Raw genomic sequence first — 19,170 nt, forward strand, 5'->3', positions numbered from 1 at the left:
CACTAACGAGAGTGAGTGAGGATGTGGAGAAATGAAAGCCCTCATAAGAGTGTCAGAAGATGTCGCCTCTGTAGAGAGCAGTACGGAAATTCCTTGGAATTCTGTGAGAAAGACTACCTGGGCTGGGGAGATGAGTCAAAAAGTAAATGAGACCTGAGTCGGTTGACCTGAACTCAGATGCAAAGAGCACACGCGCAACTCTATAGGCTGGAGAGATGGCTCAGGGATAAGAACACTGGCCGTGTTTTCGGCGGAGGACCTGGTTTGGATTCCCAGCACCCACATAATAGCTCACAACCATCTGTAAGTCCAATTTCAGATCCCCTGGAATTGGATCTGGGGTTTGGGAGTGGAGCTTTGACGTTTCAGAAGAAATGAGCTGTTTCCAACCTTCTCTCTGCTTCCCATTTGTGGATCGGAATGTGAGTTCTCGGCTGCTGCTCCAGTACCATGCCTGCCTGGCTGATGTGTGCTCCCTGAATGACTTCTGTCCTTCGAAACTATGAGCCCCAAATAAACCTTTCCTTCCACCCCCTCCATATCTCTCTCTCTCTCTCTCTCTCTCTCTCTCTCTCTCTCTTTCACTTTCTTTCTTTTGATTTTATTTTGTTTTGAGGCAGGGTTTCTTTGTGTAACAGCCCTCCCTGTCCCAGACTTCCTTTCTACACCATGCTGGCCTCGAACTCATAGAGATCCACCTGCCTCTGCCTCCCAAGTGCTGGGATTAAAGGTGTGCGTCATCATGCTCAGCCCCTGAACCCTTCTTTCTATAAGTTGCTATGGTCACGCTGCTTTATCACAGCAATAGAAAAGTTATCAATGTACCTAATGATTTGGGTCCATTTCCTGGGACTCGTACGGAGGAAGGAGAGAACCAATTCCTGCACGTGGTCCTTTGACTTATGCATATGCATCATGGCATGTGCATACTCACACATATGCACACACATACTCACGCATATGCACATGCATGTACACGCACATACAGCACACATAAACACAATAAAAATAAGAAAAGGAATGTTGCCTAGTGGTAGAGAGCTTCCTTAGTATGCCCAATGACCTACATTGATTCCCCTGTACTGAAAAAAACGGCAGGGAAGTGGTAATTAGCATAAACAGGAAGGACAAGAATCAAATGACTGGAAGATAAAAATAACAGGACTCCAGGACTGACTGGTTACATGTGTCTCTGGAGAGTCGAGAATGAGTTCAGATTCCTGTTTCCTGATGAAGTCTACATTTGTCACAGCTATTTATTGACAACAACAATGACAAAGGCTGACTGGGCAGAAAAGACTTTTTTTCCCCAAGAGTGGCCTTTCAGAATGCAGGGAGATGTGGAGAAGCCTGTTGGAGGCTCAGCTTCCAGGAAGACTGAGTGACACACATTCGCCCACACAGAAGACAGCAGGAAACTGCTTTCATTGCTGCAAGAAGTCAGCCTTGAGACCACTGGAAATTCCCTGGCTGAGGAAGATAAAAGGAGAGGGGGAATGAGGAGGGCAGAAGAAGCTCCACACAGAGCGCTTTCCTTGTATTTGTGTGTGTGTGTGTGTGTGTGTGTGTGTGTTTCCATTTGAAGCATGTACTCTTTCCGGTGTCTGGAGACCTAATACAGATGTCTAGCAGGTGCCAGGGCATCTGACATTCTTAGCATTCAGGTAGCAGTTAGGGCAAGACTGTGAGGTGGGATGGGAAGACAGAAAAGAGAATCCTGAGTCCGGGGAGAAAAACTTGCCTGGAATTTTCCATGCCCCTGTAAAAAGCCTTACTTGCTTACGTGCTTAATCTAGAGAAGGTTTTCTTTCACTTTCCCTAGCTACATTTCACTTTTTATACACCTAAAAGAACAATATCTCTAGGCCTGCTTCATTTTCAAAAACAACGGGAACAACATCTCTAGTCGTGTTTTTGTTAATTTGATCAGATCTAAAGGGGTAGCTATGGGCGGGACGTGGTGGCACAGGCCTTTAATCCCAGCCCTCCAGAGGATCTCTGTGAGTTCAAGGCCAGCCTGGTCTACAGAGTGAGTCCAGGACAGCCAAGGCTACAGAGAAACCCTGTCTTAAAAAAAACTAACTAAATAAATAAATAAGCAAATGTTTAGCTGTGATGGTTAACCTTTATTGTTCACTTGTCTGGATTTAGATGCCCCTACTAGAGGCTGGACAGTAGCTTAGCAGCTAAGAGTACATACTGGTTTTGCAGAGGACTCAGTTTGGATTCCTAGTACCCATATGAGGCAGCTCACGGCTTTGTGTTACTCCAACTCCAGGGCATCCAGTATCCTCTGCTGGACTCCTGAGCAGCTGCATTCATACAAGTGAGCATGTGTAGACATGCACACACACTTATATATAAAATAATTTTAAAAGAAAGAATCATCGAGGTGACACATCTGGGCTTGCCTTGAATTTGTTGTCAGAGAGATTTGACAGAGGGAAAAAAAGGACTCTTTGTGAATGTGGGCAGGACTTGTCCCACAGGATGGGGTCCCAGACTAAATACTAAAAGGACAAAGAGAGCTAGCGATGAAGCTTAGTTGACCTGACATACACAAAGGCTGGTGTTTGATTCCCAATATCACAAACATGAAGAGTGGTGGTGCACACCTGTAATCCCCGCACCGGGGAAATCGAGGCAGGTTGATAGGAATTCAAGGCCAGCCTAGGTGACATGAGACCCTCTCTCAAATCAAAGAGATGGCTCAATGGGTAAAGTGTTTGCTCTGCAAGTGTGAAGACTGGATACAGATCTCCAGAACCCATGTAAAAGCCAGGTGGGCATGGTCACCCATCATCCCAGTGTGGGGGAAGTGAAACCATGATCCCCAGAACAAGGTGGAGAGTAATGGAGGAAGACACCTGACATCAATCTTGGCTCTATGCACATATAGACACACCCCCATGTGCACCGGCACGCACACACTTGTACCCGTACACATGACAATGTGCATACACACATGAAGATAGACATACTAAATACATACATATGCTTGTCAACTTGACATGAACTAGAGATACCTGGGAAGAATGTCAACTGAGGAACTGCCTCCATCAGATTGGCAGTGTGGGCACGTCTATGAGACATTTTCTTGACTAATGATGAACGTGAGAGGGCCCAGCCTATTGTGATTGGTAGTCCTTGATTATGTAAGAAAGCAGGCTGTGTTGGTGAGCAGCATTCCTCCATGGTTCCTGCTTCAGTTCCTGCCTCCAGGTTCCTGCCCTGGTTTACCTTGATGATGGACTGTAATCACAGGAATTCTTTCTTTCCCAACTTAGTGTTTTATTACAGCAATAAAAAGCAAACTAGAAGCTGGGAGGGAGGTGGTGGCACATACCCTTAATTCCATCATGCCCAACTTCCTCTGTTTCTTTCCTTTTTTTCTTTTTTCTTTTTTTGTTTTTTTGAGACAGGGTTTCTCTGTGTAGCCTTGGCTGTCTTGGACTCACTTTGTAGACTAGGCTGGCCTCGAACTCACAGTGATCCGCCTGCCTCTGCCTCCCAAGTGCTGGGATTAAAGGCGTGCACCACCATGCCCGGCTCTCTGCTTCTTAATATCAATCCATGCAGTACTTTTTAAATTTTAGAATAGGATTTTTCCAATGCAATTAATTTTGGGCATAAATATCTTTAGTTTCCTCTTAAGAAAAAAAAACATGTTGGGGCTTAAGAGCATGTCTGCTCTTCCAGAGGTCCTGAGTTCAATGCTCAGCAACCACATGGTGACTCACAACCATCTATAATGTGATCTGATGCCTTCTTCTGGCCTGCAGGTGTACATGCAGATAGAACACTCATATACATAAAATAAATAAATAAATTTTTAAAAAAGAAAAAAATGTTGGCTGGGAGGTGGTGGCACACTTCTTTAATTCCAGTACTCGGGAGGCAGAGGCAGGTGGATCTCTGTGAGTTCGAGGCCAGCCTGGTCTACAAAGCGAGTCCAGGACAGCCAGGGCTACACAGAGAAACCCTGTCTTGAAAAAAAAATGTTGCCTGTGATCTTTGTTTCTTGATTATTATGGAGCATTTTCTAAAATATTTTTACTAGGAAAAAATTGCATAAATTGATATCTAAAGTATTAAAACATTGTTATATAACACTACTGGATCATTTAAATACAAATATTTTGTTTGTAAATTATTGACACTAAGATATTGAGCTGGGCATGGTGGCACACATCTTTAATCCCAGCACTTGGGAGGCAGAGGCAGGCAGATCTTTGTGAGTTCAAAGCCAGCCTGGTCTACAAAGGGAGTTCCAGGACAACCAAGGCTACACAGAGAAACCCTGTCTCAAAAAACAAAACACACACACACACACACTCACACACACACACACTCACACACACACACAAAACAGTGGTAGGAAAAAAAAAAAAAGAAAAACAGTAGCAGAGACTTCAGATGGCTCAGTTGGCAAGACACCAAACTTTAAGTCTGGAGGTCCTGGGTTCAAACCCAAAGTTCTACTTCACCTGGGCATGATGGCACACACCTGTAATCCTAGCACTCAGGGAGGCAGAGGCAGGTGGATCTCTGTGAGTTCTAGGCCAGTCTGGTCTACAAAGCAAGTCCAGGACATCCAAGGCTACACAGAGAAACCCTGTCTCGAAAAACCTAAAATAAAATAAAATAAAAAGAAAGAAAGAAAAATAAAAGAAAGAAGGGAACATAGGAAAAGTCAGGTGTGCTGGCGCACGCCTGTCATCCCAGCACTTCGGAGGCAGAAGCAGGAGGATCTCTGTGAGTTCGAGGCCAGCCTGGTGTACAAAGTGAGTTCCAGGACAGCCAGGGCTACACAGACAAACCCTGTCTTGAAAAATAAACAAATAAACACAAAACCAAACAGAGGAGAGCCAGGCAGTGGTGGCACATCCCTGTAATCCCAGCACTCAGGAGGCAGAGGCAGGTGGATCGCTGTGAGTTCAAAGCCCACCTGGTCTACAAAGTGAGTCCAGGGCAGCCAGGGCTACACAGAGAAACCCTGTCTCAAAAAAATGAAAACAAAACCAAAACAAATAAAACAGTGGCAGAAATAGAAATAAAGAAAGGAAGGAAGGAAAGAAGGAAGAAAGAAAGAACGAAAAGAAAAAAAGAAAAAAGAAGAAGAAGAAAAGGAAAGAAAGAAAGAAAGAAAGAAAGAAAGAAAGAAAGAAAGAAAGAAAAACAGTGCTAGAGACCTCAGATGGCACAGTTGGCAAGACTCCAGACTTAAGTCTGGAGGTGCTGGGTTCAAACCCAAGCTTCTACTTTACCCAGGCATGGCAGCACATTCCTCTAATCTCAGCACCTGAGGAGCCATGGGCAGGTGAATCTTTGTGAGAATCGCTGTGAGTTCAAGGCCAGCCTGGTCTACAAAGCAAGTCCAGGACAGCCAAGGCTACACAGAGAGACCCTGTCTCGAAAAGCAAGCAAACAAACAAACAAAAACAAAAAACAAAAACAGAACACTGACTACTCTGCAGAAGACCCAGGTTGAGTTCCCAGCGTCTACATGCAGCTCTGTAACTCCAGTCCCAGGGTATGTGATGCCCTTTTCTGGCATCTAGGGACATTGCATACATATTGTGTACAGATGTATAAGCACCCATACCTACAAAATAAGAAAATCTAACTAAATCAAAAATCAAATGACTATCAACACCTATAATGCAAGAACTAGGGAGATACAGGCAGAAGAATCAGGAGTTCAAAGCCATCAGGTTTGAAGCTAGCTTGGGGTCCATGGAAATCATGTCTCAAAAAACATTAAAAAAATAAATGAAATAAAAGAATTTGTTAAGCAGTCAAGGATGGTGGGGATGGGCATTCTGGCTTGAGGAGGAGATAGGGAAAGGCAGAGCTGGATGTGTGAAGTAGGCTGATCTTTTTAGAGAAATGGCAGCAGATGTGGCTGTTGTTAGTACAGGGAGCTGACATATGGAGGGCCTTGTGCAGGAAACTAGATGACATAAGACCACCGAGGCCTTTTATGCAGGGTACTGGCTTCATTCTGGCTTGCATCTGCAGTGGCCTAAGTTCAAGTGTGGAAGACCAGTCAGGTGATACTAGTGCCCAGCCATAGAGAGCAGTTGTAGTTGACCGCAGGGAGCAGCACTGAGGTGGAGGTCCAGACTGAATTCCAGAGCTAATTTGGTATCTCATATGTGTTCTTCTGGTCCCACACCCTTTCACCTATTTTCAGCATGCAATATAAGGCCTGGTGTGTTTTTCCTTTCCACTGATGCTATTTTATGGTCCAGTTCTTCAACCCAGAAGTAGCTGGTAGGATCTTTGGGAATGGGGTCTCTATTACTAATATATCCTGTCTGTACATGTAAAGACAAATAATCAAAGAATTTCAGGGGCAGCCAGACATGGTATCACATGCCTGTATTCCCAGCACTCAGGAGTCAGAGGTAGGTGGGTCTCTGTGAGTTCAAGGCCAGCCTGGTCTACAAAGAGAAACCTGTCCCAAAAAACTAATAATAATAATGATAATGATAATAATAATAATAAATTTTTTAAAAAAATTTTTCTTCAGGTACCATCTGGGTAGTAGTGGCACAGGAGATTAAACCCAGCACTTGGAGGCAGAGGCAAGCTGTTCTTTGAGTTCAAGGCTAGCTTGGTCTACAGAGTGAGTTCCAAGACAGCTAGGGACACACAGAGAAACACTGTCTTGAAAAATCAGAAAGAAAAGAAACAAAAGCAAAAAGGGCTTCAGGTGCCAGATAAAATTAGCTTTCTGAACTTGCTTGTTTCCCTCTTTTAAATCCTTCAGTTAGGAGCACAAAGTCCCGAATAATATAGAACCAAGCTGTTCTGACTTTTTTAAAATCCAAGACAGGGTTTGTCTGTGTAGCCCTGGCTGTCCCGGACTTGCTTTGTAGACCAGGCTGGTCTCGAACTTACAGAGATATACCTGCCTCTGTATCCTTAGTTCTGGGATTACAGGTGTGCATTCTGATATTTTTTAGTGCTATATTATACCTAAAGTCTCATATATGGGGGCTGGAAAGTTGGCTCAATGGTTACAAACACTGGCTGCTCTTCCAGAAGGCCCATGTTTGATTCCCAGCACCTACATAGTGGGTCACAATCATCTGTAACTCCAGTTTCAAGAGATCTGATACCTTTTTCTGGATTCCATAGGCACCAGGTGCATACATACATACATGTAGTGAAAAAAACACCCATACATGTAAAAAGAAAAAACCAATTAACTAAAAGTTCTAGGGCTGGGTGGTGGTGCACACCTTTAATCCCAGCACTTGGGAGGCAGAGGCAGGGGCAGGCAGCTTTCTGAATTGGAGACCAGCCTGGTCTACATAGTGAGTTCCAGGACAGCCAGGACTATGTAGAGAGACACTGTCTCAACAATAAATAAATGAGTAAATAAATACAAGTTCCACATGTCGTGAATAGGTTAGTGGGTTGATGGGCTGAATTGGATCCCTTAGATTCACATGGTGGAAGGAGAGAGCTGACTGTCCAGGTTGTCCTTTGACCTTTGCAGGTATGTCCTGGCATGGACATGTCCTCTGCCCTGACCCTCGTACATGCAGGTGCCATGATCACATAAAGTAATAGTGCTTGAAGAGAGGAACAGGAAGGGAGCCTATGACTCCACTCAGCAGGGGATCAAAGCAGATGCTGAGACACAGCCAAACTAAGGGGTGGAGCACAGGGAGTCTTAGGGAAGAGATGGGGAATAGAAGGACCTGGAGGGGTCAGGAGCTCTACAAGAGACCAATGGAGCCAACAAATCTGGGCAGGGTGTATGTGAGCGTGCATGCGTTCGTGTGTGTGTGCGCGCGCGTGCGTGCGTGCGCTGCAGAGACTGATGCACCAAGCAAAGACCACGCATGGGGAAGACCTAGACCCTCTGCTCAGATGTAGTTGCTAGGCATCTCAGTCCCATAATAAGGGGAGTAGGGGCTGCCTCTGACATGGACTCTGGTGCTCACTCATTGATTACTTCCCCCTGGTGGGACAGCCTTGCCAGGCCACAGAGGAAGAGGATGCAGGCAGTCCAGATGAGACTTGCTAGGCTGAGGTCATATGGTAGGGGAGAAGGGCTCCTCTTTCTGAGGACTAGGGGAGGGGGAGGGGGGATGAGGGAGAGAGGGTTGGACCAGGAGGAGACAAGGAAAGGAGCTACAATCCAGATGTAAAATTAATAAATTAAAAAAACAAACTTAGGGCTGGAGAGACGGCTCAGGAGTTAAAAGCACTGGCTGCTCTTCCAAAGGTCTCAAGTTCAATTCTCAGCAGCCACATTGTGGCTCACAACCATCTGTAATGAGATCTGGTGCCTTCTTGTGGTGGGCAGGAGCACATGTGGGCAGAACACTGTATAAATAAATACATCTTTTAAAAAAACCTTATAATAAACAAACAAACAAACAAACATAATAGAAAAGAAAGTTGAGCTTAGTATATGACACTACATGACAGCCTTTCGCCACCCTGGTAGGCACTCTCCCTCTATTTTCAGGGTTACTTATTGCCTTTTTTTTTCCGAGACAGGATTTCTCTGTGTAGCCTTGCTGTCCTGGACTCACTTTGTAGACCAGGCTGGCCTCGAACTCACAGTGATCCACCTGCCTTTGCCTTCTAATTGCTAGGATTAAAGGCGTGCGCCACTACCATCCGGCACTTATTGTCATTTATGAGTAGGCAGACTTCTAGGACAGTACCCAGTGTTCGCACCCAGTCTGGGCACACATATATTCTCCCAGGAACTTACTCAAAACACCGATGAAGGAGCTGCCATGAAGGAATGGTGTAGAAGGCATCAAGGAAGTCAATCAGATGACTTTAAACCTGTTTTATGTGTATGGAGTATGCATGTATGGTTGTGTATTACTTGTGCGCCTGGTGACTGCTGAGGCTAGAAGGTATCAGAACCCCCTAGAACTGGACTTATAGATAGATGCTTGTGAGCTCCCGTGTGGGTGCTGGGAGTCGAGTTCCAGGTCTTCTGGAGGAGCAGCTGGAGCTTTTAATTGCTAAGCCTCAACCTGGGTGAGTTATAGGATGGGGCCAGAAATACATAAACATATAAATGCTGGGGCTGGGGATAACTCAGTTGTTAAGAGTGTATGCCTAGCCGGGAGATTCTTTCTAGGTGATTCTAGGTTGTGTCAAGTTGACAAACCTATCACGTTATCTTCTGCCCATGCATAGTTGGGCATGCATATCAAGGTAGACAACAACCCAAACTGCACCCCCTCCCCAGTAACCAGCCCCTCTTTTCTTTACACCTCAGAAAAAGAGACTCCAGACTTGGAGCTCTTGCACTTGGTGGCCCTCTATAATCTGCACTATAGTTTTGCTCTGAATAAAATTATTATGTTTTGGGGCTGGAGAGATGGCTCAGAGGTTAAGAGCACTGACTGCTCTTCCAGAGGTCCTGAGTTCAATTCCCAGCAACCACATGGTGGCTCACAACCATCTATGATGTGATCTAATGCCCTCTTCTGTCATGCAGGCAGAGCACTGTATATATAATGAATAAATAAGTCTTTTAAAAGATTATTATGTTTCTTATGCAAGTCTGTGTGAGTTCTTATTTTCAGTTTTTTGGATAAAAGGTTAACAACCTGGAAACTGGTCTAGACAGGACCTTCAGTATGTATGTGTTTGTTGGGGGCTACAATTGGGTGAGGGACAGAGGCCTGGGTAATTTGTAATTTGTGAGACTCAGTTCTCATTCTCTCTCTCTCTCTCTCTCTCTCTCTCTCTCTCTCTCTCTCTCTCTCTCTCTCTCTCTCTGAGACAGAGTTTCTCTGTGTAACATCTCTGGCTGTCCTGGACTCACTTTGTAGACCAGGCTGGCCTCAAACACACAGAGATCTGCTTGCCTCTACCTCCCCAGTGCTGAGATTAAAGGCGTGCACTAGCACACCTGGCCTCAATTCTCTTTTTTCACTGTGGGTCCCGGGGACCCAATCCTGGCCATCAGATTTGCATAGGAACTACTTTTACCCAAATGAGCTATTTCTCAGGTCCTGAACTGTAACACTTTAAAAGGTTAAAATGCCAGGTGTGGTGGCACATGCCTTTAATCCCAGCACTCAGAAAGCAGAGGCAGGCAGACCTCTATGTGTTCAAGGTCAGCCTGGTCTACTTAGTGAGCTCTAAGCCAGCCAGGATTACATAATGAGACCCTGTCTCAAAATACAAGAAAAAAAAAAACTGATTAAGACAGTCCAGTAAGAGGGCTCAGGTAGTAAAGGCTGTTTTGGCTAAACCCATGGTTTGAATTTCATTCCCTGGGGGATTCACATGGTAAAGGGAGAGAACCAACTCCTCAAAGTTGTTCTCTGACCTACACAAGCATACTGTGACACATGTGACCCCTTTCCCCCCGTAAAAAATTAAAGATGTAATTTAAAATGGTTAAGGCGGGTGTGGTGGTACACTCCTTTCATCCCATCACTTAGGAAGCAGAAGCAGGCTGATGTCTATGAGTTCAAGACCAGCCAGGTCTACATAGTGAGTTCTAGGACAGCCAGGGCTACATGGTGAGACCCTGCATAAAAAAAATTTTTTTAAAAGTTTGCTTTGGGTGTGGAAAATACTCAGCAGTTAATAGAGAGCACAAAGTGCTCTTGAGAGGACTGGCGTTCAGAGGGATCCAGGTTTGATTCTGATCACCCACAAAGTGGCTCATAAGCACCTGTAACACACACACTTAAAATAAAACTAAATCTTAAAAAATATTTTTAAAATGGTTAGGATGGTAATTTTTCTGTTTTAATTTTTTTTTCTATTTTTATTGTTTACCTTTTTTTTTTTTTTTTTTTTTGAAACTTTGCATGGCCCTCTCCCAAGAAATGATAAGATGGTGGGCTGGTTTTTACGCAAACAAACCTAAAGAACAAGCATTGGGATCCTTGAGACATTCTAAAAATTAAAAGTTACAAATACACCAAAGACAAACCTGAACCTTTTTGTTTAAATAACCAGAGATTAACTGCAGGAGACATAATGAACCCCCTTTCCTCCTAGCTAAGGTGTGGAAAGAATAAATATATGAAAACTGAAATTCACATTTGGTTGTAAAGCTAGAATTCAAGCTTGGCTATTCAATCTTAATTTTGTAAGTGGATTAATTTCCAAGCACAACATAAAAGAGGCAGCATTGTCAGATGTACAATTAAAGTATTAGAAGAGACAGACGACAATGAAAGGAGAAGTAGGCTTCTGGTAGAAAAGTCCTTTTGTTGCCAGTAAATAGGACCACCTGAGTGTGTTTCACACTCTTCACTTAAGGGCTATCCAAATTAATTGCTCAGAATACTAAACAGCCATGGAAAAATCAGCCATGGCCGTGCAGCTGCAGCATCTGCTTGTCCTCACACTGAGGAATTGCTGGAGAAGAAAGCAGAACCCACAGTGCTGCGCTTTTACTTTCAATTATTATTATTATTTTTATCCGATTTCATGGAAGCCAGCCTCTTCGCAGTCTTTTTTTGTTAGGATTTGTTTGGGGGGGGTGGAGGAGGGGGTGGGAAAGAGGAATTGGACAGGGAGAAGGATGGAAACAAGTATCTCAGAGTTGGTTTTTTGTTTTTTGGGTTTTTTTTTTTTTTTTCCCATGTAAAAAGGAAACATTTTTCTTTCAAATTGGGCAAGGCCTCCTGAAGTGCCAAATTGCAAGGCTGCACTTTTGAAAATAACAACTGCTGGGCTGATTGTCCTCCTGATGACTGATTCAGAGGAAAAATGACCCCAAATTACTAGATTAAAAGGAACAAGGAGCTGGGCATGGTGGCACAGGCCTTTAATCCCAGCACTTGGGAGACAGAGGCAGGTGGATCACTGTGAGTTCGAGGCCAGCCTGGTCTACAAAGTGAGGCCAGGACAGCCAAGGCTACACAGAGAAACCCTGTCTCGAAAAACAAAAAAAGAAAGAAAGAAAGAAACAAAAAAAAAAAACCCTAAAAAACAAATTTTAATGTATGTATGTATTTACTTTTTTGATTTTTAAAAATTTCTTTCTTTCTTTCTTTCTTTCTTTCTTTTTTTTTTTTTTTTCCGAGACAACGCCTGGCTGGCAAGATTTTTAAAAATGTAAAGCTACTTAAAAAAAAATTTATTTATTATGTATACAATGCTCTGCCTGCATGTACATCTGCAGGCCAGAAGAGGGCATCAGATCACATTACAGATGGCTGTGAGCCACCCTGTTGTTGCTGGGAATTGAACTCAGGACCTAAGGAAGAGCAGCTGGTGCTTGGAACCACTAAGCCATCTCTCCAGCCCACAAAGCTACTTTTAAAAACACACAAAACAGGGCCTGGAGAGATGGCTCAGTGGTTTAGAGCACTGGCTGCTCTTCTAGAGGCCCTGAGTTCAATTCCCAGCAACCACATCATGCCTCACGACCATCTACAAAGGAATCTGATGGCCTTTTTTTTGTCATGCAGGTGTACATGCAGGTAGAACGCTCCTATACATAAAATAAATAAATGAAATATTTTTAAAATGTACAAAACATCGATGAAAATGAAAGCAACAGAAAAATCCAGCTTCTCAGGGTGGGTTTATTTATTTTTGAGACCGGATCTGACTGTGTAGCCACGACGGCATCCAACTCTCTTCATAGCCAAAGCTGGCCTTGAACTCCTGATCCTCCTGCCTCTGTCTCTTAAGTACTAGGATTACAGGCGGTTACTACCATGCTCTCTTTATTTATTTTGGTTTTCCGAGACAGGGTTTTCTTCATGTAGCCCTGGCTGTCCTAGGTAGAACTTACTCTGTAGACCAGGCTGGCCTCAAACTTGCAGAGATCCACCTGCCTTTGCCTTCTGAGAGCTGTGATTAATAAAGGCATGTTCCACCACTGCCTGGCTACATGGTTTATTAGAAACAGGTCGGGAGGCAGAAACAGATGGATCTCTGGGAGTTTGAGGCCAGCCTGATCTACAGAGTGAGTTCTCAGACAGCCAGAGCTGCACAAAGAAACCCTTTCTAAAACAAAGAAACAAACAACAACAACAACAAAAACATGCTACGGCCTATTGTGGTGGCATAAATCTTCAATCTCAATACTGGGGAAGATCTCTGTGAGTTTCAGGCAAGTCAGGTGTACATAGCAAGTTCCAGAACAGCCAGGAAACCCTGTCTCAAAATAAACAAATATAGGCTACTTAAAAGAGACAATGTCTAGTTTAAAAAACTTTATTCAGCTGGGCAAGGTGGCACACGCCTTTAATCCCAGCACTTGGGAGGCAGAGGCAGGCAGAACTATGTAAGTATGAGGCCAGCCTGGTCTACAAAGTGAGTCCAAGACAGCCAAGGATACACAGAGAAACCCTGTCTTGAAAAACCAAAACCAAAACCAAAACCAAAACCAAAAAAAAAAAAAAAAAAACTTAATTCAACTTTTGTTTGGGTACTCATGAAAATTTTTTTTTCCTGAGACAGGGTTTGTCTGTGTGGCCTTGGGTGGCCTAGACTCAACGCCATTCCTGGCTAGAGTTTCCTTCTTAAAAACCAAAACAGCCAGCTGGGCATGGTGGCACACGCCTTTAATCCCAGCACTCAGGAGGCAGAGGCAGGAGGATCTTTGTGAGTTCGAGGCCAGCCTGGTCTACAGAGTGATTCGAGAACAGCCAGGGCTACAAAGAGAAACCCTGCCTCCAAACAAAGAACCAAAAACATATCAAGGCAATATGCCACCCCCCTTGCTGAGAAAGTGATTAAAATTTCAAATACATAACTGAAATAGTTACAGCAGCCCAAAAAATTCTATAGCATTGAGAATTTGTTAACTGTGCTTCAAAACTCTTTTTCTTGGTGACAAAATGCAAGGTGCAGTGTTTTCATAATCTCTCAGCAATACTAGAAAATCTTCACTTTTTTGGTAAGGTACTTTTGGAAAGAAATCTATTAGGATATGCTGACATAATGCAAATGGCACATGCACTGTGATATTGGATTGGTCAATCTAACAGAGGAAATTGCACATTCAGACAAAGTAGATTTTGAATAACAAAGAGCTCCATTTCCAGAATGCTCAATTAGATCAGCCAATTGTCCTACATCTGGTTGTTCAGAAAAGCCAAATCTGCCATTTAAGTGTTCAGTTCTACCGTGAAGTGCCTACCATGGACAGGAAAGCTCCAGTTAAAAAAAAAAAAAATGGTCCTCAGAGCCACCCAGTAAAAACAACAAAAGAATTATCTAGCACCTGTGCTATTCTTCCATCTGTCTTCTAGCGTGATTTGTCTCCACTCTCTTCCTTGTCCTCTGCAAGCCCGTCTGGAAGGCTTCTCAGGACCGTATGATCAGCACTGTCTGCTGAAACCACAGGAAGAGAGTCAGGCCCAAAATCTAAAGGACAGCACACACTGTCAGTCACATAGCCTCCGGGCTGGAGAGCCCTTAGAGATCCTTTGGATTTCATTGTTCTGCCGCACTGGGTAAACTAGTGGGGCGGCATGACTCACTCCAGGCCTCCTCTGCAGTGAAAGTCTTGTTAGTGCCAATAAATAAACCGTGATTCTCTTCTTTAGGGAAGAGTTTGCTCCCACTTGAAAAGAATCAGGAAGAGAACTGAGCAGACAATAACCTCTTAGCTACAAGCACAGAAAATAGTACCACAGGCACATAGCCATAAGGAGAAGATGCAAGTCTCTACTTTGATATTCTGAGCTCCTCAGTGGCTTGCTTTATTTATTTATTTATTTATTTATTCTCTCTTTGCACATGGTTTCAGGCTGTACACTGTGAACATCTTTTTGGACAACATTACATGGTAGACTTGGATTGGAAGGATGAACCAAGGTTCTGGGCTCTTACTTTTCTTCTTCTTCTTTTTCTAAAAGCTTTATTTATTATTATGTATACAGTGTTCTGCCTGTATGTAACACCTGCAGGTGATTATAGATGGTTGTGAGCCACCATGTGGTTGCTGGGAATTGAACCCAGGACCTCTGGAGGAGCAGACAGTGCTCTCAACGGCTGAGCCATCTCTCCAGCTCCCCTGGGCTATCGCTTTTTGTTTTGGACTTTTTTTTCCTTCTTTGAGACAGGGCTTCTTTGTGTAGCCTTGGCTATCCTGGAAATGGATCTGTAGATGAGGCTGGTCTTGAACTTACATAGATCCGCCTGCCTCTGCCTCCCTGAGTGCTGGGATTAAAGGCCTGCGCCACCATGCTGGGCTGCTATTTGTTTTGTTTTGTTTTTGAGCCGAGTCCCACACTGTAATACAGAATAACCTGGAATTCATTCATGCATCCCTGGGTAGGAGCTTCTCCTCAACCTCCTAAGTGCTGAGATTCCAGGCCTGAAGGACCGTGATCAGGTTCAAAATTGCCTTTATTTTGATAAACTATGATAAACTAACTAGTTTATAGATCAAGTGATGACTGAAGAGGTAAGTGGACCTGCCAGGTCCTTGAACCCTAATATCTTACTGTTTCTCACATCTTTAAAGACTACTGGGTAGAACTCAGCAGGGTGCCTGCCCTAGGCTTTTCTGCTTTTGTTTTGCAGAAAGTTATCTTTCATAATGTATTCCTAAGGCTTTCATGGTTACAGCTGTGTTGTTTTTCCAGCTGGTCACTGTTTTCATCACAGCACCCAGCAAATAAGAAATGATTAAAAAAAAAAAAAAAAATTTAAAAAAAAAGAAAAGAAAAAAAAGAAAAAGAAAAAAAAAGAAGTGATCATTTCACAAGTTCACTGGCTAATGGTGTTATATAACCACAAAACCAGTTTTGGTTTTCTTTAATCTTATTCCAATTTAAAAAAATATGGGGGAGGCTAGTGAGATGGTTCAGCAGGTGAAGATGCTTGCTCTGCAGCCTGGTGGCCTGAGTTCAATCACCAAATGTGGAGAGAATTCCATCAAGTTTTCCTTTGACTTCCACACGAATAACATTGTGTGCACACTGTGGCACACTCACCCACACACGTCATGCACACACACAACAATAATAAATACATGTAAAAAGATTTCTGGAAGTTTTTTTTTTTTCCCCTTTCTTTCTGGAAGGCTTCAAAGACCAGTTTTCTTCATTGTGACTGGCTACAAAATCCAAGGGGCCTCTAGAGTAATATATCCACACAGCTGGAGAGCCTGGGGTGCTGTGTCAGTGCATTTTATTCAGCTTCATTTAACCTTTGGAAAAATCTTTTAGTGATTGCAACGGGGCACGCATCTCCCAGCTTCCTTATCCAGCGCTCATGGTACTACTGCAAAAAACTGAGCTTTAAGTCAGTACACTTCTGGGGATGCTACGAGGGATAGTACAGTTAGAGTACCAGAGGCTGGAATTAGAACGGAAGCAGCTGATATATTTAGAATTGCTGCATAAAAAAGGAAGAAACCAGGGTGGGTGGGTGGAGGTAAATAGAAAAGAAAAAGTGCAAGGAGCACAAAAGCACCACCTTCAAAGCAATGCCCAGCGCTAGCCTCCATTGTCAGACCCGCTCTAATCTGACGGTCCCTTTTTAGACGTTAGAGTCAAATGTACCACATTACAATAATCCCCAGTATTATTCTGAAGTGATCCTTTGGGTCTAAATAACCAGACTTGAAGTTCCTTGAGGGCAAAGATTTTGTCTTTTCCACTTTATGTTCCCCACAGTGCCTTGAATATAGAGATTTTGGCAAATGTTATTTTATTGGCTGAAGAAGATATGCTTCACCTGTTAAGTCTCTGGAACTAAACCTCCAAGGTGCTATTATTGGAAGGTTCCTGGACCGATTCTTTGAAGTTTTCCTTGCTGAGCTACAGGAGTCTCACAGTGCAATTTTTCATAGCAGCAAAATGTAATAATAGCAGCCTGGGACTCCTCTCCCAGATGAAGGAAACCCCTGATCAGTTCTGATGAATCAAATAGCCGTCTGCCTGGGAACATGAGCTGACGTCTAACAAATTTGACTTAATTATCATGCACTAATCAAGAAGGCCTAAACATCTGCTAGGAGAATCTGAGATGCCTGCTCTTAAAGCAGAAAAGCTGAGCGCCTTCACAAAAGGTGGCGTACTTGCTGGGGGAGGGGCTTGCTAGTATATCTAATGAAAAGCCAAGGCAATGTCCAGGACGGGTTGTGTGGTGAACTTTCTTTTTTCACTACTTGTTGTGATTCCGTGGAGCAGAAGAAAATAACATTATTAGCAACTTTCTCTGCACTCATATCCATGGTTCACTGTTTGTTCAGTGAATCCAAGAAATTGAAGCAGCATTTGAGGATTTATTTCTTATGTTGCCAAGGGGGCTAGACAGTAAACATTTTTACACAAGCTCACTGATGTTTTTAAAAGCCTAGATCAAAGAGTTTTTTTTTTTTTTTTAAACAAAGAGGCTCTAAAGATATCTAACTGTAGTCTCCTGTGGCTTGTAATAATCGCTTGCTGATTTGACAAGTGATCTTAAAAATTTCTAGGAACAAAGCAGGAGATATAAATTAGTAATAATGGGACAAAAATGTCTGAACGCTGGACTTGAAACCGCAAGAGGATCCTGAGAGCTGTTTTGTCAAAGGAAGACAATTCGGAATGCAATGTACAAGTGTGGTTTAGGAAGATGGTAAATGAACGCATTTAGCATTGTTGAACTTACTGCTTTAAGCTCAATGACATTCGCGGACCATAACGATTTGCAGAGCTGTTTGGCATAACCAAGTCACAACTCAGAATCAGGAATTTGAACGAGAACAAATCATCGTTAACATCTCTATGGTTGCTTTTGGCATGCAAACTCATAGCAGGTCCGTGAATAACTGAGCGTTTACCTTGTTACTGTATACTATTACTTTCCCGAATATCACAACGATTTTGAATTTTCGGGCTGTATGGTTCAAATTGGACACCTTTGGGTTCACTCAGGCCAACGAGTATCGGTCGTTCTCATCAAAATACTTAAATTCATGGGCGGAGTCTGAATCAAAAATCATTCAAATCGGAATCGGCTTCTCCATCTTTTTGAACAGTTCCCGTCTCTGAAACACAATTATTCTCAGTTACTTGCTTAGAGCTAACACGCTGGCCACGCAAACTACCCATTTTCTTGCGACTGTAGTTGATTAAACTTTTGTAGACCTCCCTAACCTCGACATCATTGCCCAGGTAGTAGACTCCTACTTGAGCACTTGCAAAAAAAAAAAAAAAAAAAAAAAAAAGGAAAAAAGGAAAAAAAAAATGTAATCGACGCGCATTTTTTGCCCTTCCGCCTTGCTCTTAAAAACTTGCAGGCTCTTGCCCCACCAGGTGCCCTTAACCCGGAGTTGCCTTGACAGTGTTGTCGCATGCGCTTTCTGTATTCATGTTTGTCGCAATGGCCCTTGGGCGGAAGGTTACGTAAGACAACTTACTTTATTACATTTTTGTCGGTAGTCTTGTTACGCGCTACCTCCGCGGGGTACTTTATTGTAACAGAAAGTAGTTCCGGCCTGTGTTGTTTCGCTCGAGGAGCCATCGCCGCCATTTCAAGGCAGTGAGAGGTAGATATCTAGCAAGAGTTCTTAAGATTCCAGTCCGGTATCTGCTGCCGCCCCTTAAGCCTTCCAAAACACTGGTACAGCTGCTGTCCTTTTCCTACTACCTCTAGAAATATTCTTGCCACTAGCGGCGGCAGTAGAACTCAATTACCCACTTGGCTCTATCTCAAGAAGCTCCAGATGGCGTCTTCCGTGGGCAACGTGGCCGACAGTACAGGTACCGGTGTCCCGCGCTACTTATTGCAGACATCCCTTTGGAGGCTGGCGCCGTCTTGTATCTCTCATCATTCCCTTCCCTCTAACCATCCGCATTACATCAGTGGTATTGCTGAGCTCTCTTTAGTTCTACTGCCATCTGATCGGGTTTGCTGTCGTCCGTTCCGTAAACATTCCCTCGTTGTTTGCTTGCATTTTGCTTGTTATTTTGGGCTTTTTCGTTGTTTTATCCTATCAATGGTCTAGCCTTCTCTCTCGGGACGCTTCTAGCACACGTGCGCGCTTAGAATGTCTTGGAATGGGCTGTATTGGAATCTATGCTCTTTCTGTCTCCATCGCAAATGCTTTCTCAATTCCAGCTGGTCGCTCCCTCCCGGATATTTTCCACCTCCTCCCCAAGCCCCTTTCCCTTGGCCACATTTGGTTCCCTTCTGCTAGTCTAGGGTGGGGGTGCTATTTCGATGTAATCCTAGCCTCCCTTTGCATCAGGCAAAGAC

At 43.6% G+C, this 19,170-nt stretch overlaps 1 protein-coding gene across 5 annotated transcripts in view; it reads left to right on the top strand.

Annotated features, from left to right (window-relative positions):
- Positions 1 to 18,407: 18,407 nt before the first annotated feature.
- The window catches only part of Ogt (O-linked N-acetylglucosamine (GlcNAc) transferase), a 44,827-nt gene continuing 44,064 nt past the window's right edge, over positions 18,408 to 19,170 (top strand). For 3 of the 5 annotated variants that reach the window (XR_007830197.1, XM_051142052.1, XM_051142053.1), the window contains exon 1: positions 18,506 to 18,674. Coding sequence is in view for 2 of the 5 variants with exons in the window: in XM_051142052.1 (XP_050998009.1) it covers positions 18,638 to 18,674 (37 nt within the window). In the remaining 3 variants the exon portion in view is untranslated. Of the gene's footprint in view, positions 18,675 to 19,170 lie in introns of all 5 variants that reach the window. The other 2 variants (XM_051142054.1, XM_051142055.1) reach the window with 2 other exon arrangements.

The sequence above is a fragment of the Acomys russatus genome, chromosome X (genome assembly GCF_903995435.1).
Source record: "Acomys russatus chromosome X, mAcoRus1.1, whole genome shotgun sequence".
Taxonomy (NCBI): Eukaryota; Metazoa; Chordata; class Mammalia; order Rodentia; family Muridae; genus Acomys; species Acomys russatus.